Below are 21,899 nucleotides of genomic sequence, written 5' to 3'. Positions count from 1 at the left end.
TGTATCATTAATGTTCTTACGCTTTTTTAAAATATATTGTTCCACCTGTGGGATGCTTTGGCCTTGGTAGAGCTACTGTAGGTGTGTATTTCAAAACAACTACAACATCAAAGTGTGCTGCACCGCCTCGGTTTCTTACAACTTTTCACAAAATTCTTAATACATGACCTGTCCTGTTTCAAGATCTACCTGGTCTGAGAATTTTAGAGCCTTACACTTCATATAAAGGTAGGTTTGTTAATACTAGATGTGTAGTTTCAGTTATAAAACTGGATTCGTATTATATGCTCCATATATAATGTCTCCATAGTCACCATTCTAACTTGTGTTAGTTTGGGCTAATTCCTGATGGACTTTATTTTGAAAATAAAAATAAATGCCAAGCCGCAGACCGGAAGTCTATGTCGCTAGCTTTGCACTACTGGTTGCTTTGCTCACCGGACAGTTCGTGACTGGTATGACAATTTAGTGGCATTTCATTAACAACTATGTGGTATTTTATAAGCTATCACAATGCTGTAGGCTTGTGGTTTGAATAATGTTTAACTATGTCGATGTCAGCAGTAAACTTACATGTTAGCTAACTTATCCCGGGTCGCAGTTAGCTCGGCATTAACCGCGCGCCGTTTACTCTTTTACAGCTACAAACGTTTCTCAGAAATAAAGTCGGTTTGGCTCATGGTTCAGACAAAGACGTGATTGTCCTTCTCACGCAGGTTGTCATCTTTTCCTTGGCCTCTCTGAGAGCCGGTTAAACACGAAAAATAAGAGTTTTTACAGTTTGTATTGTAGCAGCTTGTTGATTTTACCGCCTTCCTGTGGCTGAAGCGGTGGTCGACCGATATCTGCCTTTCCTTGGCTGATACCCTGTACGAACTAAGGAGGGCCGATAATTGATATCGGGGCCGATAATCTTAAATTGAAACAACACTGAATTGAGCTTCTGATTAACAGTTTCAAGTTCTGCAGCTATGGGAATAAGTCAAGGTTTTATGCACCAAGAAAGACATCCTAGTTAAAGCCTTAATGCTGTTTAACACCCATTTTCAGATGGACTTTTCTGTTGTTTAGAATATCAAGTAATGGTGATTTCACTCTGTTTTTTCCATTGAGACACCAATAACTGAGGTCAGATTAAGTAAGTTTGACACAGCTGCTTAAGAAACACTCAGTTGCTCAGTTCCAGTTACTTTTAAACTCGTAAACGTTGGGCACTATTTGTTAAAAGGGCGATATCTCAAACAGTTCTTTCTATATTGATGTAAAGCTGAGACTTTAATGTAACATCCATTATTTAATTTTAAATTGAATGTACTGATGTACAGAGCCTGAAGAACAAAAACCTCTGCAGCTGTCCAAATACTTACGGCCTGGACTGTAGCAGTAAAATCAGTGTGAACTGATACATCTTTTACTTTTCTTCCAGCAGTTACACACCATGCTTGACCCAGTGGAAAATGGCCTGTCTGACTATGGTGGCATAGAGGAGGATGAAACTTTCCCTCCCCTTCCTCCACCTCACTCCCCAGGCCAGGGAGGACAAGAGGAGGGAGACCCTTTTGCAAATGGTGAGAAGAAATCCATTCGACAAGAGAATATTCAACATTTTAGTTCAGTTTACTGTATACTGAGATATTGAAACAAATTATAGACTTATGGTAAGTTCATTAGAGGAAGGTGACTACAACTGTAACACCCACAGAGAGTAATTGGTAGATTTGTTTTGAGAAATCAGTTTCTACTCTGCCTTCCTGAAGTTTTTCTGTAGAGTAACTGTCAACAAAGTGATGGTAACCGCCTCTCCTACTACGTGTGGTGTTGTTGATGCAGGGGAGGAAGAAGGTGACGTTTCCAAGCTGGCTGAGGTCCCTGCTGCTAAAAGGAAAGGAGTGAGGAGGCCACAACCCAAGTTGGACTCTCAGAGGTGCTTCAGACATCAGTGCTTTCACATTCAATGTATTAAATTGCAGAATAAAAAAAGTATATTGTGTTAAGGATAAGGATGTGACAAACTATGATTAGAGCTTGTACTTTTATTGTTTGCAACATAGTGGAGAGAGAATAATGGACTTTAGAATGAAAAACTTTTACATTTTTCTTCAGGCTAATCTCAGAAAGAGGACTTCCAGCTCTGCGAACACTGTTTGACAATGTCCATTATAAAGGCAAAGGACATGAGGTAAGAACTGACAAAAGATCAGTGAATATAGCTAAATGCAGTAGACAGCTGTGGAATAGTTCCTGTTGGCTGTACGCACTCATGTCATATACAGTGGGATCCAAAACTCCATGATGTGTTTGTGTTTGTCCAATCAGGCTGCAGACCTGCGGCTGCTGATGCAGAAGATGGAGAACTGGGCCCACAGGTTGTACCCCAAACTGCAGTTTGAAGACTTTATTGACAAAGTGGAGAAGCTCGGCAACAAGAAGGAAGTGCAGGTGGGATGAGGATGATGATGATGCTTAAAAAATGTTCATGAAATAAACAAGATTTCTACAGTGGGTGCATCATTAGTAACTGTTTGCCTTTTTTGTGTGTGTTGGCAGACCTGTCTCAAACGGATACGACTGGACATGCCACTGACAGATGAGGATTTTATGGGGAAAGATGGTAAGAGATTAAAGACACACTAGTGATACAAGTGATTTGTGTTCAGAAATGATTTGAAACATGTATTGTAGAGACCCTTCAGGCAGGGGGTTAAAATCCCACCTTTCAAACTGCTGGTAAAATGTACATTTGGTGTATTAACTGAGTCGCCTGCTGCACCGGCCAAATGTATGAGATGGTACCTTCCTTTTATTCTGTGTAGACAATTTTATTAATGTAGCCCAGTCTCACAAATCACAAATTTGTAGTTTCATGATCTGTAAAACACACAACACCCTCTGTCCTTAGATCCTCGATCCAGATAAGATACAACTCCTCAAAAAACAAGTTATCAGAGTAATGAGACCTTTTTCAAGTGTTCTTTGTTTAGCCTTGTGATGAAGCCCTCAGGTATGAGGCCACACAAAAATAAAAATTGTATGAAAGGTTCAAATTCACACTATAAATTCTTAGTCGTATGAAAAATTGTTGTGGTGTAGGTGAAGAAGGGACAGCACCTGAGTTGCAAGTATTCGGAGATCCTGATCCATTCAGTGGCATGAGCTTCTCTGATGACGTACAAAGGCCAGACCACTCTACCCCAGCTCGAGCCACCCCACCTGCTCCCTCCCCAGCTGCCCCCTCCCTTACCGAGGAGCAGCGCAGACGCATGGAGCTGAACAGACAGCGAGCCATGGAGAGGAGGCTCGCCCGCCAGCAGCAGCAAACAGGTGAGAGGCACCTCCTCAGTCCAGTAATGGAGAGAAATCACCAACATGAAGCCTGTGGTGCAGCTTCCAGTAAGTCAGTGTAGCTGTATTTGGGCTGCGACTAATGATTATAATTATCAGTCAATGTTCTGGTTACTTTCTTGAGTCATTGTGGAGTCAACAAAACCCTAAACAATTCAATTTACAATAATTTCAAAAAGAGAAAAGCTGAAAAGCTCTTTACATTTGAGAAACTGGAATCAGGAAATGTTTGTTCGCTTAAAATAATACTTAAATGATAAATCGATTATCAAAATTGCTGATTATTTTAACTAGTCAGTCAACTTATTGTTTCACTATAATTTTTATATTTTGGGAACACAGCACTAAAATGCATCACAGCTCCAATTAAATCAGGCATAAAGCTGTATTTTATGGTTTCATCTTCTTGAATATGAAGATTTTTATTTGTCACTGTGACTGTTGTCCGGACAAAACAAAACTCTGGGAAATTTTAGAGGGCATGCTTCACAATTTTTTGACATTTTATAGACAAAGTGATTAATTCTGAAAATAATTATTAAATCCAGCCCTAATCAGGAGCTGTATGTGCAGCCTGTAGTCTTTTTAATCTCAATGCCATTGTGTCTTTCTCCTCCTGTCTAGATCTGTCAGACTCTCAGACTGTTGACACACCCACATCAGGAGAGGAACCCACACCTGTCTCTTCTGCAAATATCCTCAACAATTCTGACGATCGGGGTGAGGAGGTGGAGCATTTAGACCTGGATCCGGTCGGCGGCAGCAGCTCTCAACAATCAGGCCAGCTGCCAAAAAAAGACTCTGAGCCTTCAGCTGAATCCAGTCAGCGTGAGGAAGAAGAAGAGACCAGCCGCGACCCTGACCACCAACCCAGCGACAGGTGTGAGGACGGAGACTGATGCTCAAGGGCAGCACACTCTCTGTGGTTAGGAGTGTCGTCTGTGTGGCCGAAGCTGTGGCAATGAGCTTTGTGTGAGTGTGTGAATGTGTGAGAGAGTTCTTTGTAGTTTGTAAAGAGCCAAACCAATGTGTTCCCGTCACAGCTGCCCATTTGTGGGTAAAGCTGAACATGAAAGACCTGTTCAGTTTTATATCTGAAATATATAATTAAACTCTGATTACACTGTTTTGAGTTTTGAAGTGTGCATGTAAGTATAAGTTTCCAGTGTTAACATGCTGATCATTCCATTAACATTAGCTTTTTCTTTTACCCGTTGAAAACTGTAAAAAATGTCCATCAGAGCTTCCTTAAACCCAACTTGAAATCGTTATGTCCAGATCCCAAAGATATTCAGTTTACTATCCCTTTTCTCTCCAGGATTCAGCATTGGCAGAATTGTGAAAATTTGCCAAGTTTGTCGATGTCCACTGACCGATAATTTCATTAATTAAAACAGCGTCTAACTAGATGCCTAAATCATAAGGGTCATGTTAGGTTGCTGCCTCGTTAATGGATGTGATTGCTGTTGTTCATTTAGTAACGAAATCAGCGCAGTGTGAACGGTCTTTGGAGTAACATGTTAAAACTTTCTTGGTTTGTCACTTGTGGAGCTTAAACTGAAGAATCATCAAAAACATCATAAATTGTTTTTATCATACCTTTTTTTTTTTTTTTTCTCAAATGCAATCAGTAACAATAAATAATTCCTCCCAAATGAATCTCATGTTTTCATACACACACTGTAAGATGATCTATTAAAAGTCAAAATGTTTAATTACAAAACAGCTGCATGTCCATCACACAGGTCACTCACACTCTTCACACAACCAACTGTATTGACAATAGATACTACAATAATACTGAGAGTAATACATGAATAATAATTAAAGCAAACATGTGAATCAATGCTCAACTTTTGTTTGTCCATGTTATAAGACATTTTAACCCTGAAACAATCTTTTTGTTGCATCATTAATTCTTCATATTAAACTTTAGTTTATACTAAGAATTGAATTCATGTATCACTATCTGCTTATTTACATCAGTAGACTCTTAAAAGTGTCACCAGTTTTATGAAAACAGCTGCAAATCAGTTTTGTCTGTGTGTACATTTTTTTCTCATCAGTGACAATATCACCTCCTCATAACTTGAGCTATTCTATAATTACTATGACTTTAACTACAATTCATTTCTATTTATTATTACCAGTGTATTCATTCTTGGACTAATGTGCACAGAAACTCTACAGATAAGTAACTACAAATCTGCCATCAAAACGATGATGATGATTCAAAAATGACTGGAGAAATGTTCATTTGTAGAGGAGGCTGTTCAGATGTCCACGAGATGTTCAGAGTCGTCCATGTTGTTCAAAAACTCGCCAGGCTTTCCCGTGTCCATTAACTCCATTAACAGCTGATCTATGCCGTTGTTGCACAGACCTGAGGAACCATTTCCAGGTCCATCAGAGCCAGCTCTCTGACCTCCTCCAGCAGCGAGTACAGATTTGGAGTTTTGCTCTGGCAGAACTCTCTCTCCTCTTTGGAGAATTTGGTTAGCCGGGCCGCCTTCTCCTGCGACTGCTGGTACGCCTCCTCAGCCAGACGCACCACCTCCTGGACCAGCTTGCAGCGGCCCTGTGAGCGTGGCTCCTGGTGCTCTGCGCTGTGGTAAGGCTTGTTGCTGATGACCTCTAGGTTCAAACGGTCTGCGTGGCAGTGGAAGGACTGGACAGAAATACGGACCTGTGGAGAGAAGAGGAGGCAAATGTCATCAGCACCCTCCACAGACTGGAACCTGATATGAACCCACATTAAACACATCACTGAAACAAAGAGAACCTGCAAGTGAAATATCACTTGGGTCTGATGTAAACATCTGAGCCTGTCCCTTCTCTCTGGGTTCGTAGAGGACCGTGCCAAATGATCATACAACTTCACTTAAAGTCGGTAGACAATAACAGACTGGATTATTGTCCAGTCTTTGAGTGATAAATCTATCCTGCGACTCACGGTGATGTGGTCAAACAGTCTGAAGGTGGAGGTGCCACAGCTGGAGGTGGTGGTAATGTGGTCAGCGTGTCGTCGCACTGAGCCACTTTGCCACTCACAGCTGCCGTCCGGTGCTGAAGCGACCACCTGGCCCTCCCGGTTCTTCATATACACCGGCGCCTTCACACCGTACCTGTGGAGAACACAGGTGTAGTCAGGATGGTTGAAACCTGGATTTTTATTTACATTATCACAGCAGATTTATAACATTTTCATTAAATGACTATGTAGTTATGATAACTACATGATTAAAAAAGCATCGACAACCAAAATAAAACCCAAGTCAGTTTCTCACTCTGGGACAAACGCCAACACGCCGTCGTCTCGGATGGAGTAAATGACAGCGTTGGCCACGCAGCGCTCGTCCGTCTGAGGGTCTCTTTCCTTGAAGTAGAGACACTGAAACAACTCTGTGGACAAGCTCTGAGCTTGCTTTGCTGCCTGTGCAGGGGTCAGAGCCAAGAGGAGAATGAGTTTATTTCATCGAGTAAGAAGTGAACAAAGATACAGAACTACAGAGCAGCACTGACCCTGTTCCTGCTGTTGATGTGCTGAGCCATTTCCTCCAGTTCTTTGTTACCGGCTAATGCTTTACCAACGCCTGTTCCCCTCTCTGTGGCGATGGCTGCGGTGAGAAGGCGGTGGACCACGATGTCGGCGTAGCGGCGGATGGGTGAGGTGAAGTGTGTGTAGCGGTCCAGAGCCAGACCTAAGAGACAGAAAACAGACATCAGCACCGTTTGTCAGTATAAATTCTAATTTTTAATCTTCATGTTAATCTGAAATCAAAACCAGATCCTTCATTCGTCTTGATAATCCAGATCCAGACAGTTCCACTAAATAATACAATAACAGCTGATGAGGAGTGTTGTCTATTGTACCGTAATGGTAGTACTGGTCCACGGACTGGGCACCAGTGGAGAAGTATAGAGCCTGTGACATGGCGTGGGTGGTCATCATTCTCAGCAGCCTGTTCACCAGCGGGTCCTGTGGGTCCACAGCCCGGTCCAGAGACTCAGCCAAAGCTTTGTTGGAACTGAAGAAACAGAATCGACTGTTCAAATACATCGCTCTCTAATCTGTAGATTCTCAATGACAGAGAAGTTTTGTTTTTTTTTTGACTCTGCATGAGAAATGACTCAAAACAGCCTCCAGACACTCTTAAAATCCTAAATCAGTCACCTGGTGTCAATGGTGAATCCCTTGGCCCTGGCGCTTTCCACCAGCTGGCTGAAGATCTCCTGCCGTGCTGGCGGGTGACGCCTCAGCAGGGCCTGATGAGGGAAGATCTCCTGGATCTTGCGTGCCACCCAGTGGTTGGCGTAAATCATGCACTCGGCCACGGTCTCGTGGACCTCCAGGGGCTGACGTGGGACCAGGGCTGTGATGTTCCTCTCCTCGTCGAGCTGGGCACGCACCTGAGAGGAAAGGAGAGGAAAGGTTTTATTTAAATGTGAAAGACCTGAAATTACAGAAAACATGCCCAAGGGACGAGGATTGAGAAATATACAACAGCAAATGAGGAGGAACCAGGCATACCTCCACCCCCTCCAGCTCCAGCGCTCCTCCTCTGTCCCTCTGCGCTCGGAGATGTCTGGCTACATGTGTGAGCATCTCCAGAGCCTGGGTGAGCTGAGCCAGCTTTGCGTCCTTCTCCTCAGGGCCAAGCTGCGCCAGCTCCGGGACCTCGGCTGGCTCTCTGTTGATGAGCGCCTGGGCCAGCTCGTAGTGGAGCTGGTAGGAGGAGCGGATGATTGTGCGACCGTACCACACCTTGTTGACAGCGAGCGTGTGTGCGTCAAGCTCCCACAGCACGCTCATTGCATACCTGGATTTGAGAAGGAACTTATGTAGGTAAACAAATAACAGATTGCATGTTTTGTGTATGTGTTTATTTGACTAAAAGCCTTCGATAACATGATGCACTGCAGAGAAACCTGAGTCCACTGACCTGTCGACTCCTCCCAGCAGAGAGCAGAGGTCTGCGCTGAGAACAGCAGGTAACATGTCGTACCTGCGGTCTGCCAGGTAGTAGGTCGTAGCCCTGAGGAGGAAAAAGAAGAATAAAGAGAAACTGTGTCTTCTCTCCATGGAGGAGTCAGTGTCATAAAATATTCACTTTGGTCCCCTGGTTTTGTATCATTTTTATCACTGCCTTTATTTGTAAGTCTGGGACTCTTAACAGTTTCCCAGTAGTTACTGATGATACCAGGTGCTTCATGCATGTACAGAAAATACAATGCAATGAAATACAACAGGAATTTCAGGGAAGACTAAACATAGAGAAATAGAAAATAAGAAAAATCTCCAGCCTATACAGGTGGGTTTTTAAAAGCCTTCTAAAATTTGTGCTGCTTAAGCTGATCTAATGCTGGAAGTTCATGGAGCTAAAACAGTAAATCCGTGATCCCCTTTTGTCTAGACTGTGGAACTTGAAGGGTCTTGTTGCAGGAAAATGCTTAAAAGATCAGAAATATACAGCAGAGATGAAACATATTTTATCTGAACTGATTTCTAAAAGAAACATGGAGCCAGTGTGATCCATCCAGGACCGGAAAACAGTGTTTAGTGTTTGACAGAAGCCTCGCTGCTGCTGAATTCTGCACCAACTCTAGACAGACAACTTATTTCCCACCCCAGCACAAGGACAAACATGTACAATATATGCAAGGGATAGACAAAATAATAGATACATTACCACACAGAACTGAGACTGTCCGAGGCAGCTCAGTGAGGCACAGATTTACTAAGAAAATAGCACTGTTCAAATGTGCACTGTTCTCATTGAGCTGAATATATTCAGGGTCTGATTTACTATGAAAATGGCTCATTACGCAGTCAGCTCCTGGACTTCAGGCACAGCTGCTCAGAGAGGAGAGCAGATGGAGATGCAGTCGAATACAAACTTCAGTGTCTTAACTGAAGGAGAAAAGATTTAATGGCACTCGGAAGTGAATTTAGAGGTAGCTTAACTGATGGTTTATATTCAGGTTTGATGAACAGACACCATAATTAAAATAGTCAAATTACTTAATAGCTTAATTTCTCTCTCTAATAATTTGTAATCAGTATACACAAGTCTATGCTTAGTTCACATATTTTCCCCACTGTAACCTTTGGCTCATGTAAATCCACTTTATTCTGTTTACACCTGCTTTTGAGAGGTGGAGAATTTTCACTGCAAAACTGACCACTGCAAATTGCTTGAGCTCAGTAAATCCAGTGGAATAACCACACTCTGTTATCATGTCTAATCTAATTATCTGCATGATCTTCCCTTTAATGAATGTGCAATGAGGTGACAGGTGCATCCTGTTAACACCTGAAAAACAGACGTGAAAGCCTTTGTAAATCTGGTCCCTCCCAGTTTCTCCTTTTCCCCTGGTATTGTTTTATTCCACCTCTTCTAGTATCCAGCTGGTTTCTCACCTGGTGCGTGCTTCCAAGTCGGTGAGTGAACCCTCTGTGACAAAGTGGGTGACATCGGCGATGTGGACCCCCAGCTCCAGCAGCTCCCCGCCAGTGAGGCTGCGCATCGACACCGTGTCGTCTACGTCCTCGCAGCCCTTTGGGTCGATGCTGAACACTAGGTGAGTCTGCCTGAGGTCCCGCCGCTCTGTCACCTGGGCGGGATCCACCTTCCACGGTTTCTCAGGGGAGTTGACCGGCATCTCTCTCAACTGAGGACGGACAGACAGTCACAGATAAAATCTCAAGGTTACATTAGGCATTCAAAATCTCACAAAGGCAGTTGTGTAGTACTTGAGCCAAAGTGAAGGGACACGTATGAATTATTTATTTCGCTTGTGCTTTGTTCTGAGAAGAGACAGTTGGATACTGTGTGCTATGTAGAGACACACGTCTTTCATCAGAGGCCATTTTTTACAAAATAAAATGAGCAACATGAATCTGAGTTGAAAGAAGAGGTGATTTAATTCTGTTAGGTCCTTGGATTGTCTTATGAAAGAGGAAGCAGATAAATAGATGCACTGAAAAGGAAACGAGACATAATTTCAACAAGGCTGCTCCCTTACATTATGCACGCACGCACGCACGCACGCACGCACGCACGCACGCACGCACGCACGCACGCACGCACGCACGCACGCACACACACACTGCGGAATAGCTTTCATTTCTCTGCGTCCTCCAGCCTCTTATTCAACAGTTAACTCGTCCTTGTTAAGTAAATGTGCTTTACCAACAATGGGAGGCACCAACGCTGTGTTCAGGGGCCTCTGGGTGGCAGTGTCCCCCCATGTTTGCTCACAGTTATCATTTATTTTAAAAAGACCCTGAGAAATTTTCCTGTAAACAAAAAGTGATGCTTACACTCTGAGTCCCTGAGGCATAAAAAACACAACAAAGGCATTTCCTTCCTTATAAAATCTTTGCATTGGTTCCCTGAATCAGTCTGAATTAAGATTCTTTTATTTACAAGTCATCAGTTCATCTGATTTTATGGTTATTTTTCGATTAAGTGATTAATTGTTTCATTGAAATTGTTGCGTTATGACAGAGAAGCTGTTCACTCTGTTCATGTGAAAAGCTGGAACCAGAGCATGTTTGAATAATGAATGAAACCAATAATCAATTATCAAAATACTTGTCAATTTCTTTTTTGTCAATCAACTAATCCATTAATCATTTCAGTTTCACTTCTCGTGACTGGCTGCTGAAGAAAGTGGAACATGTAGCAGCTAAAGATGCAGATGTTTTTCTCTGGAGCTCCTAGAAATCAAAAAATATTGAACTTGTGTTTGTCAGGTTGCCAAAAATACAGGACTGTGTTTGCTGAACGTGTAAACACAGTTGTGTTAACAAAACAAAGAAGCCCCTCTCCTTAAATTCAACGTATGCATGTGATCTCAGAAGGAGCTTCTTCTCTCACCTGTGCATCTGAGAAAGGAGGCACGTGGATGCAGTTCTCTATGAGGATGGTATGGACCTCCGTCTCCAGCTCTCCAGCCCGGCCCAGAACCCGCACGCTGTGGCCATTGGGATAGAGCGACGTGCTTTCCCATGAGTCAATGCGCACCACCACTCTGTGATCCTGGGTGAAGAAAACACAGGAATTACACGACCTCACCTACGTCTGTTTATGTTGGGCAATGATGATCAAATGAAGCTCAGATTATTGGATTTTTTGATAGATATAATAATGTGACACTGTTATTACTGGCCCAAATGATAGTGACTCCACCTTGACAGCCCACACAACACGTTGATCATGTAGGAAATCTTACATCAGTCAGATTAGCTCCTTTTTAAGTAACGTTTCTGTTTGAGTAAATAAATGAGCAGCCAGTGGAAGGCGGACCACACCTGCAGAGCATCAGCCTGCTGAGTACTGATACGGATCTTGGGGATGCGATGGTCCCAGGGCACAGCAAGGATGCGCTGGGAGTTCCTGCTCTGGGACTGAGACCCGTCCCTGGGGGGGAAAGTTACCACATAGTCCCTCCAGTTCCTCTGCTGGATCCCAACAACGCGGCCTGCAAGTTAAAATAACCAGAGATCTATAGTGACACTTTTTCTACCAGAGTAGTCAGATGATACCAGTTGATGCAGTGTATTGGGACTAAGCGTTGATTAAAATTCACATTTCACACATTGTTTTAAAATTAAAAAATAAATAAAATGAATAAAATAAATAGCATTAAAACTTGTTTGTAACAAATTATCTAACTTCAAAGATCCAATTACTACCTTTCACAGCTTTCAGCTGAATCCAAGTTTTCACACAGTGAATGGAAGTGGACGTTTGAGTTAGATAAACTGTTAGCAAAGGTCAAGGTTGAACTTCAATGACGCATTTGTGAAAACTTGCGTTCAAAGGTACCATGGGGTGTTTTCGATCAGCACTATGAATAAAATGTTTGATGGGTCCCGGTTTTATTTGTATCAAACATGCAGGTGAAGTGATACAGATTTCTGTCACACCAGCAGTTCTGAGGAAAGACGACTCGATGTGAACAACTCAGGTTGTTTCAAGGCGTTCATGTTGTTTTTTGGTGAAAAACATTGAATGCAAAGATAACTTTGTTAAAAGGAAAATCTGACGTGGTACCTTTTTTAAAAACGAAAAGTTTTCATTTTTCCAGGGTTCATCCAAACATGTTGTCTATCAAAGCAGTTAAAAGTAGATGAACTGTGTTGCAGAAGAGAGGAGGAAACAAAACATTGAAAATAGCATAAAAACTATGTGGGTGTTACACCTCGATTTATCTAAACAGACACAGGAATTGAGCACAAAAACTATTTTGTGTTGAATACATTTTGTTATATCCTGTTCAGTAAGAAGCAAGCAGACAAACAAACGGGACAGAAAACACACATCCTTAGTGGAGGTAACGATGACTCCACGATGGACGTCCCACCTGTCGGCAGTAGTTTAGTCTCGTCCTCTCTGCTCTTCTCCTCTCCCTGACCCTCTGTCAGCGCTGTGATCATCCATCTCCACTCGCTCTTTGGCAACAGCTCCACCACAACTACGTCGCTGTGCACGGCTCTGTTACGATTCTTTTCACCGTGCACCAATATGCGACTCATATCTGAGGTGGGGGGGTGGGGTGGGGGGGACACAAGGAAGAAGGAAGTGGAGGGAGGAAGTCCAGGAGATTGGATAAAAAAGAAAAGAAGAAGAAATAAATTCAGTCAACAGAGATGAGATGTGTGTTTGTTTGTAGTGAATGATAACGTGAATGTGCATGTGGCCAGCGCCAGTCCTAAATAAACATCGCCAGAAGAAAAAGTTGTGATTGTTTTCTGTAGTTTTGCACCTGTGCTCTTGTTAGAAAAACTCTCCATCATGATAAAAGCTTCAGTCTGTGCTCGGTGTTTGCTGACATTCAGAGTGCCCTGAGAAAAAGGAAGGAAAAATGGGATTTATTTTGATTTTGGGAACATTATCAAGTTTAATTCATCAGTCTGTTAAGAATAAAATGTCCTTTGGGATGTTAAATTATATTCACGCTCTTCTTGATGCATTACTGAGCCTGCCCCTAGCACGAGTCCTCAATCAGCCCCAGAGCTGTAGAGCTGATGATTGACAAAGACTTCCTGAGTAACTACAAACAGTCTTCATTTCTTTTACTACCTCCTTGATCCAAAAATGAATTTATACCTTTGCCACTGCAAATACCTACACTACTTATTGAATTAACTAATTCAAGCAAGTTTCAGGTTGATTTTCATTTTAGTGGCTGCATATAAGACAAAGCTTTTCCAGAAACATCTCAACAATCATTTTGCTAATTTCCTGTTGAACATCATAACAGATTTTTTTTATTTTTAAAAAGGAGAGACTCTCTAGACATAAACCAGGTTGGTGGATTTGCAGTGTACCTGATAGTACCGTCCAGACTTGATTCCAGCCTCCAGGACTTCAGCCGGTAGATGTTCCCAGTACTCTCTCTCCTTGCCCTCGCTCTCCTTCTCTTGCAGTGCCTGAGAAATGGAGCTGTACAGCTCACGGGCCGCCTGCAGCTGCGGCCAGAAGTTTTGCAAATAATCCTGAATAAAGACAAATAAAGAGACACATGGGTGAAGACATTTCTGGAACAGTATCTGGCATTATGGATCTGATCAGGGTCTTAACTGAGGTGTTAGATAACAATACATGACAATTATGAGATAATCCAGGTTTCATGTAGAATTCTGTAGAAGGCAGGACATTTTTTTATTTTATTTTTTTTAAACAATAATGCAGTTTCAGACTCAGGGTTAATATTTACAATGAATTACTGTTCCAAAGACATCCCTGCAGGGGCCTAATTCCTGGTTATTTTACACTCAAATTCAGTTGAGTCAGCCATGAGTTGCGAAGTAGCAGGTTTTCTTTCAAAGATATCCTAAATACAGACGCCATTAAAGGCAAAAGTTTCCATCTATTTACCTGCTTTCACAGATGAAACAAAATCCTGGCAAAAAAAAAAAAATCTTTCATTTGGATTTCAGGGCTTCCGTCCCTAAATGCCCTTCATCTCCTGGATAATTTAACATAATATAATGGGTGCTTATTAAAGCCACGTGTTTTAATTATGCCAACGTCATTACTTAGAAAGTGTTTTTCCGTTACTGTAGGATGGCACACTTTATATACTTTTAAATACTACAATACCTATCATCCTCAGCCTTTACTGCTCTGAGGAAGCCAATCAGAGGCGAAGATTCTAAGCTGCATCCTGTAAATCTATTTAACGCTGAAATAACTCCATGATGATGTTTTAGCTGCGGTAGCAAGACCAGCCTATCATCTTTTATATAGATAAGACAAATAAATGACTGCTCTTTTCTCAGAATCAGCTGTTTACAGAACTTCCATGAGGGGATCTTTGATTCATCACAGCCTCTCGTGTTAAAACAACTCTTAACGCTCCACTGAGTCATACTTTAACCACTTCATCAGGATTTTAGACCAGCCATAAAACTTTACTTTTTCCTGACATTTTTTCCCTCCACTGCACCAATAGCATATTAGTTGTCAAGCCGCTCAGTGGAGCGATATGGATGGAGCATATACATGGCATGGCGACGCAAGACAATTAGGCAGTACACAATCACTTTCGGCAGTCGGAGCAATCCATGACATTCTGTTGAGTAAATAAGAATTATAATAAACAATTAAGAGACTGTTTGGACCGTTTGGAAACAAACTTGATAGATTATTGATGTAAATGTGAAAGATTTGTTTGTTTGCTTTGTAGACCTCAGTCTGTTGCTACTGCTCCATTTAATTTGACTCATTTACTTGTAGTTGTTGAATGTAGTTATGAGAGTTATTTTTGCAGTTTCCATACCTTGTTGCTATTATTGTTATTAGTAGTTTTATTGCTGTTCATTTTTGTTGTTATTGTCTTGTTCCCCTTTGTCTTGGATTTTAATTTATATTATTGTTTTGGATTATAATGTGATATTTACCCCAGGAAGAGTAGTTGCTACCTTGGTAGTGGCAAATGGGGATCCAAGTGAATGAACAGATCAATTAAAAAGTAATGACACCAATGTGATCATCAAATAAACTGCAGAAATCTGGAAATATGGGTTAGACAAACTTATATGTTGGAGAAAACAAGGGGAAACTATCCACTGCATACACACAATTTTCCTGTGCAATTACTTTTTATTATCAACACTTTCAGTTTTACCTGCAAATAAAGTGACTCAGACACGATCTGATCATACAACTGTTTGCATATCTTGACATCTTTTTAGTGATGTTGCTGTGTGGATAGCACAATATCATCATTTAGGATAGAAACTATGGCCAAAAATATGAAGAGATACAAGAATTATCCTTTTAAAAAAGGTATTAAAATTAGTTATTGTTCTAAGTGTTTGGTTTGTTCTCATGTAAAGTGTAAGACTCAAACATATTTCATTGTTTTACCATTTTCATATCCTGACTTGTGCTAAATACTCAACAATCAAATCAGATTAACTCAGTTCCGGAGCTTTCGATTATATCAAATCAGAACTTCATCAAGAAGATCAAGATCATGTGATATGACTGAAAGCTCAAGAGTAGCTACTGAATTCAGCTTGAGGAGTCTGCTTCCTCGTATCGATTTGAACCATGTTGTATAACTGTTACAGAAAACATCAAAACTTAGTAAAAGGATTAAAAACAGAGTGTTTCTTGTCGAGTAATGTAACGTCCCTGGTCGACACATGCAGCATCTGTACAGCAACACTTCTCTACTGTCTTGGCTCAGTACTCAAACACAGTGGATTCAAAACAAAACGACAGCTCGAGTTGAAGAGCAGAGTCTTAGTTTTAAGGATGTTCACATCAGTAGTGAGTAAACAAAGCAGCAGCACAATTACAAAGCTACAACTCAACGGTATTCACACAAAATGATCGTTAACACCCTCAAATTAAAGCTGAATGTTGGCACTTTAACCTCACAGCTGCTTGTCATGTCAGACCCGACATGCTGGGGCCAAATACTTATGGACTCAAGTGTAGATTAGCCTTAAAGTATGTGTTCAGAGTGGTAATGCACAGGTGTGTCACGTACCTGGACGGAGATGACGTACACTCCAGAGTTGAGGCTGCTGTACTCAGCCACGGCTTCCTGGTCCTCTGTGATCATCACTACATCCATCATGCCTGCCAGATGGTTATAGTACCACACTGCTGCAGAGTACACACACCTGAACACACACATGCAACTTCAAGCACAAGGTGCATGTAGACAGCTTGCTTGTTAAAGCCCTAAACTTGAATATATTGCATTTAGTTACTTTGGCACATAAATTCTCACTTAAAACTCAAAGCGATGTTTCAACATTATAAAGAATAGAGACATAAATAATTCACAGCTCTGTGCTTTCAGCTATGTGTCTTTTTTATGCAATAAACTCATTTCATCACAGCAGATTGCACCTCCAGCCTTCCATCCTTACAACTAAACGACAACATGCTGTACAACACTGGTGGACCTCGTCGTCATCAGCCACAGCATTATGACTAAATCTTTATTATAACAAACAATTATCTCTTCTTTCTGTATCAGATCCAGCCAGTTGCTGAAAGAATGTAAAATCAATACAGCAGAAATGACTGATTAATTGACTGATGAATTATTTGACTAAACATTAATTCATTATTATTTGCTTTCCCTTCACAAGTGCTGAAGTTTGTTGGTTGGTGCTCTGACTTTTTGCAGATGAAAATCAATGCACACTTGTCTCCATCACATGCACCTGTTCTATCACCTAAGACGACCTCCGGCAGAGCAGTTTGGCAGTTTCAGGATTATTCTATTCCTGCATGGAGGAAAAATATCTGTTTTGTATCTTATGTTCTCAGATCTTCAGGGGATATGAGCTCTTCTGTTCAAGACATCTTGACACTTAAGGTAGAAAACAAGTATAATTATTGTCTATAATCAAGTCTACACTGCATATCTGTTATCCTTCAGTCCGCCTGCTTGTTGTGTTAGTATACCTGTTTTATACCTTGAATGGAAGAAAAACATCTTTGAAAATACTGAAATTGGCCCTTCAACCCTCAAGCACCGATAGACACAAGTCATTGCAAATGTTTGTTTGCAGAGTAATAATTCTGAGTTTGTGCATTGCTAATCTTTAAACATCTAACATCTTTCATCTAAAATCTACAGGAGGACCCAGAAAAGCAGAAACCTGCATGCACAGTTGTGACTTCTCATACAGTAAGTGAATCCTGTGGTTCAACATTTCTGGAGAGACACTTTATTTTGAAGAGTTAGCATCTGGAAGCTGTGGCATCCTGGAGTCTCTGTTGGTTGGTGCCAGCCAAGAAAGAGTCTTTGTAAAACAGCAAATTTTTTTTTTTTTTTAAATTTGAGTATGATTTCTGTGCAGACTAAACAAATGAGACAATTAAATAATGAGCTTTAGATTTTGTTGCCTTTGAACTGAGACAGATGATTCGTTTCTCCCTGTTTCCAGTCTTCAAGCTAAGCTAAGATACCCAGCTGCTGGCTCCACCTACAAATTTACCTTACAGATGTTTAGTGACATTCTTATCAGATAGGGCTGGGTGATATGGTCTATAAATAATATTGTGATATTTTAAATCGCTATATCACGATAACCGATATATATCTAGATATTTTGAAATCTGCTCTAAAGCACTTCATAAATGCACGATTTAACCCTTTCATCCCTTAAATCACACCAGTATGATGATTACAGTCCCTGCAACATTTGTCTGCATTAAAAACATTATTGTTTACTGTTTATTCATCAGTGCTTTCTATTGGATCAAGTTTGAATTGGCAAAAAGGGGAAATCACAACCAAGTTAGATGTGACCTTTGACAAAAAACAGAGCTTCAAATTCGTTTGCCTCCATCTTCAGGTACTGTTTCTGAACACGTATAAACTCGCTTTGGAGCTTCACTTTTTTCACTCCCTCCAGTTACAAAAACACACACCCCTCACCTATGTCAAACACACCCAGGAGAGTTTTCTGGATGGGCGAGGGAGAGAAGCAAAACACCGAAGCGAATCTCATGCCGACGGCTTAAAACAATTACGTGACAGTTTGTACTCGATGTTCTACATCCCATGAGGAACAAGCCACAATACATCAAGTACATCGCGACATTGCATCGCCCCCCCCTATTATCAAACTCTCATCAAGAAAGCGAGTAAATGAAGCTCCCAAAATGTCAAAATTATTCTTTTAATTTGACGGGGTAGAATTGTGGGGGTGTAGTACTGGGCTCTGACCTGGTCTGCCACTTCTCTTGGCTCTCCCCCTTCTCTCGTGGACAATAGGAGTACTCTTGAAATTCATTGGCAAACAGAACACAGTCATGTCGAGGGTCTTTCAGCAGGTTTCGCAGACGGTTGTATTGCCTACACAGAAACAGAGGAAAGAAATCCACCTTCAGACACTCTTAAGGTCCAAATCACAGTGACTTTCTGCTGGGCCATGTGTGTTGTTTTTTGGGGTTTAGTATCCTGCCCAGGGACACTTTGACATGCAGACTGGTGGAGCCAGGAATCAAAGTTAGAGTTAGATTTCAAATTCAGGCATGACATAAAAGAAAGCTGCACAGAAACTCAAAGGTCATCATACACACGTATTGTGCCAACACACACACACACACACACACACACACACACACACACACACACACACACACACACACACACACACACACGTTCGTTCCTGTGTGTTGAAGTGAACGGAAAACTGCAATTACTGACACAGTATGGCATCAGCATATGCTCTTCCAACTAAGTCTACCTAACATTATCAAAAGTGAAGCCTCATCATATTAATGATGCAACATTTTAAAAGGCAGTGTAAGCAGAAATCAAAAGCAGAGGTCATGTGGGACTCCTTACGGTGTTCATCAAGTTTGTCAAAAGCACTCCTGCGTGTTTGTGTGGGAGCAGTATTTCAAGTCACAGGCTGGATCTCGTTTAGCTTCGTCAGCAGAGCTTTGATATAATGAGGTTGACCCCCTGCCCGCTCTTTACACACTTGTGCAGGTAGGTTGTCATTAGAGGCTTAATTCAAAATGTCTTGACCACAGGAGCTGTCCTGGAGCCTTCAGTACGCCTGAAGCTCAAATTTTGTATTTGCTGATAGAAAAACAATCCTGCAGGACCAACCACCAGCATGCTTATTTGTAAATAGGACAATTTACAACTGATGCAACACTAAAAAGACTCTCACACTTTATATTAATGTGAGATTAAACAGTATAATGTGTGAATGTTCAGCCTGTTGGTGTGAGTGTACCTGCGTCCTTTGCTGTGATGCACAGCCTGGCAGGCGGTTTGGGTGATGACGATGCCCTGCAGCTCCCTGAACTCCAGGATCTCCAGGTAGTCGACGACCACGCCAGCATCAGGCACCACATAGTGAGTCAGATCTCCTGGCAGCACCTTACCATCTGGTTTTAAAGTAATCAGGGCAAATGTCAAATATTTTTTGCTTCTGACCCTACTAATACAATGTTTACAAGTGCATCAACAAAAATTACTTGAACTTAAATGCAGGAGCCAATTATTTTTTCATAAACGGTGCAACATTTTTGCTCTTGTATTGTTTTCTACAGCAGGAAAATCCGAAAATTCAGCTTAACCAGACTTTACATTAATATTAGAGGCTGTTATTAGGAAAGACTGCAGCACATGACCTACAGTTCATCACTAAGTCTGATGATTATTTACTTCTGTCTTTTTGTCTGATTTGCGTCTGCTTGCTTAATAAAACATGCATACATAATGATGTATATAAAATAAATATGACCTTGTAATAATTTGCTGTAGTAATTCGTAGCATTCTGACATGCTGATAAATTGTTTTTCTAAGGCAACAACATTAACAAAGAAGCCAGCCACTGACATTACATTAGATAATCTGCTGTAGCTGTTAGATCTCACCTTAGATCTCATGGAAATATGACACCTGCATTCAAATACAAGCCTAAAACGGAGGTAACATTAAACAAATTAAGACTATATTTAAATGAGAACGCAATGTTTGTAGTTGAACGAATAATGGACTCAGCGATAATTTGGCTGCACCGCGGCCTATTGTCTCAGTCTTTGCTGTATAATTAGCTACAGTGTGTGTATGTGGGTATTCATTGTACAGGTGAATAAAAGGCTGTTTTGTGTGTGTGTATGTGTGTGTGTGTGTACGTTGATCGTACCGTTGACACAGTCCGCCTGACACACACAGCTGTAGCAAGGGACCCGCTCCCTCAGATAATGCTCCCGGACCACACGGACCTTCCCGCCCCGGCAGCTCTTCAAATGCAGAATCTTCTCGGTCTTTATCATCTTCAGGACTCAGGGACGAGCCCCGTGTATCAACCTGTCCTTCTTAATCAGTTCTTTTGTCGTAACGCGGGAAAATATACTTGTAAACATTCACTGCGAACTTCAGGGAAGTGTGGAAAGGCAAGCCCGCTGACGTCATGACGCACAAGCAGGTCCGCCTCTTGCTGCGTTCATGTGCTGTCGGACATAAGCAAATCATTTACAATGGTGTTGTAAACACAGGCGTTCACTTTTTACATTACATTACAATATATTTTAGGCGGGATTGTTGCAAAAGCAATTCCATTCTATGTTTTTCTCAGGATAAAAAAACTTTCGTATATGTTCTTAATGTGCGTTTTTTTTGGGGGAAATTTTCCCCATTGAAATTAATGTTCAAAATCTCTAGTTTTCACAACTTTTCATAGAGGATCTTTGCTTTTACTCATTCATTCAAAATTTTCCTTCATTTTTGGTTGTATTGGTTTTGTTCATATATATATATATATATTTACACACACACACATATGGATATACAGATATGTATATAAAGTAAATACAATTCATGAAAGAAAATAAATAAATAATAGTATGAAGAATGTTGAAAATGAGGATGAAAAGCCCAGAAGTTGAACTTCTCATCGGTGTTTCAAGGAAAAAGGGTCGATGACGAAAATAAAAAGTAGGTCGATTAATATACATTGTATCTTTACGACCCAGGTAGATCCAAGATGGCGCCTAATTTATCTCTCTCGATCACCAACTCAGAGACAGTGCTTATCACTGCTCTTGGTAGTCCAAATACATATTACCTAGATCACTACTGAAAATAAATCTTCTCAGCTTCTTTGTATCTAAAGTTGCCGACCAGTTCCAGCTCGTAGGTGAGGATATTTTGGCCAACAAACCGCAAACTACAACTCGCGGTCAACAGCTGCAAACCCAACAGCTAACTGTATGCTATCACGTGAATACAAAACGGTTATTTAACATTTATTAAACCAAACTGACAGCGTTCCAGCGGTTAGCAGACGAAAATGTTTGTCAGAAGATAAACCAGTGGACATGTCGATTGTTGGACTTCAACTCAACAGGTGGCCGAGAACAGAGGGATGGCAATTTTGCTCTGTTGGACATGTAAGTACTTTTTTTTTGTGCTAGCATGAGCTTAAGCTAAATTAGCTTTAGCAGGTTTTCTGCCACCCACTCGTCAAAATAACGTAACTTCAGATGTCAAGTGTGAATTTTAAATTTGCAGTTTACTTATTGGTGTTTTTATACATGAACTG

The 21,899-nt window shown here is 41.2% G+C and overlaps 2 protein-coding genes across 3 annotated transcripts; one reads left to right on the top strand and one right to left on the bottom strand.

Annotated features, from left to right (window-relative positions):
* Positions 1-393: 393 nt before the first annotated feature.
* Positions 394-5,195, top strand: tipin (timeless interacting protein). Of its 2 annotated transcripts, none has more exons than XM_023408779.2 (8): positions 394-455; positions 1,427-1,568; positions 1,831-1,924; positions 2,104-2,179; positions 2,317-2,439; positions 2,548-2,611; positions 3,091-3,321; positions 3,967-5,195. In XM_023408779.2, exons 2-8 carry the CDS (start codon positions 1,439-1,441, stop codon positions 4,239-4,241), a joined length of 993 nt encoding a protein of 330 aa, XP_023264547.1. In that variant the 5' UTR covers positions 394-455; positions 1,427-1,438; the 3' UTR covers positions 4,242-5,195. The 2 variants fall into 2 exon arrangements, with proteins under 2 accessions (XP_023264547.1, XP_023264548.1); XM_023408780.2 differs by having other exon boundaries at positions 395-455; positions 1,430-1,568.
* On the bottom strand, positions 5,038-20,755 carry dis3l (DIS3 like exosome 3'-5' exoribonuclease). Its single transcript, XM_023408778.2, has 18 exons — positions 20,502-20,755; positions 19,583-19,736; positions 18,559-18,687; positions 16,357-16,492; positions 13,682-13,849; positions 13,117-13,195; positions 12,715-12,888; positions 11,660-11,829; positions 11,226-11,387; positions 9,764-10,014; positions 8,286-8,378; positions 7,874-8,162; positions 7,517-7,752; positions 7,216-7,370; positions 6,865-7,043; positions 6,630-6,775; positions 6,296-6,467; positions 5,038-6,028 (listed from the first exon to the last, which is right to left on the bottom strand). Exons 1-18 carry the CDS (start codon positions 20,629-20,631, stop codon positions 5,705-5,707), a joined length of 3,147 nt encoding a protein of 1,048 aa, XP_023264546.1. The 5' UTR covers positions 20,632-20,755; the 3' UTR covers positions 5,038-5,704.
* Positions 20,756-21,899: the final 1,144 nt, after the last annotated feature.

Source organism: Seriola lalandi, unplaced genomic scaffold (genome assembly GCF_002814215.2).
Source record: "Seriola lalandi dorsalis isolate HSWRI2012SDOR001 ecotype SW California unplaced genomic scaffold, Sedor1 jcf7180002054372, whole genome shotgun sequence".
In the NCBI taxonomy this organism is placed as follows: domain Eukaryota; kingdom Metazoa; phylum Chordata; class Actinopteri; order Carangiformes; family Carangidae; genus Seriola; species Seriola lalandi.
The sequence above is the reverse complement of the archived record's forward strand: the minus strand, read 5'-3'. Positions and strand labels throughout refer to the sequence as shown.

Excerpts from the sequence above, each read along its gene's own strand:
- tipin (XM_023408779.2), top strand. The coding sequence starts at position 1,439 with ATGCTTGACCCAGTGGAAAATGGCCTGTCTGACTATGGTGGCATAGAG. Across the intron at positions 1,925-2,103 it reads CCCAAGTTGGACTCTCAGAG|GCTAATCTCAGAAAGAGGAC; the intron begins GTGCTTCAGACA and ends ATTTTTCTTCAG. Across the intron at positions 2,440-2,547 it reads GCAACAAGAAGGAAGTGCAG|ACCTGTCTCAAACGGATACG; the intron begins GTGGGATGAGGA and ends GTGTGTTGGCAG.
- dis3l (XM_023408778.2), bottom strand. The coding sequence starts at position 20,631 with ATGATAAAGACCGAGAAGATTCTGCATTTGAAGAGCTGCCGGGGCGGG. Across the intron at positions 13,850-16,356 it reads TGTACGTCATCTCCGTCCAG|GATTATTTGCAAAACTTCTG; the intron begins GTACGTGACACA and ends GTCTTTATTCAG. Across the intron at positions 6,029-6,295 it reads GACTGTTTGACCACATCACC|GTCCGTATTTCTGTCCAGTC; the intron begins GTGAGTCGCAGG and ends TTCTCTCCACAG.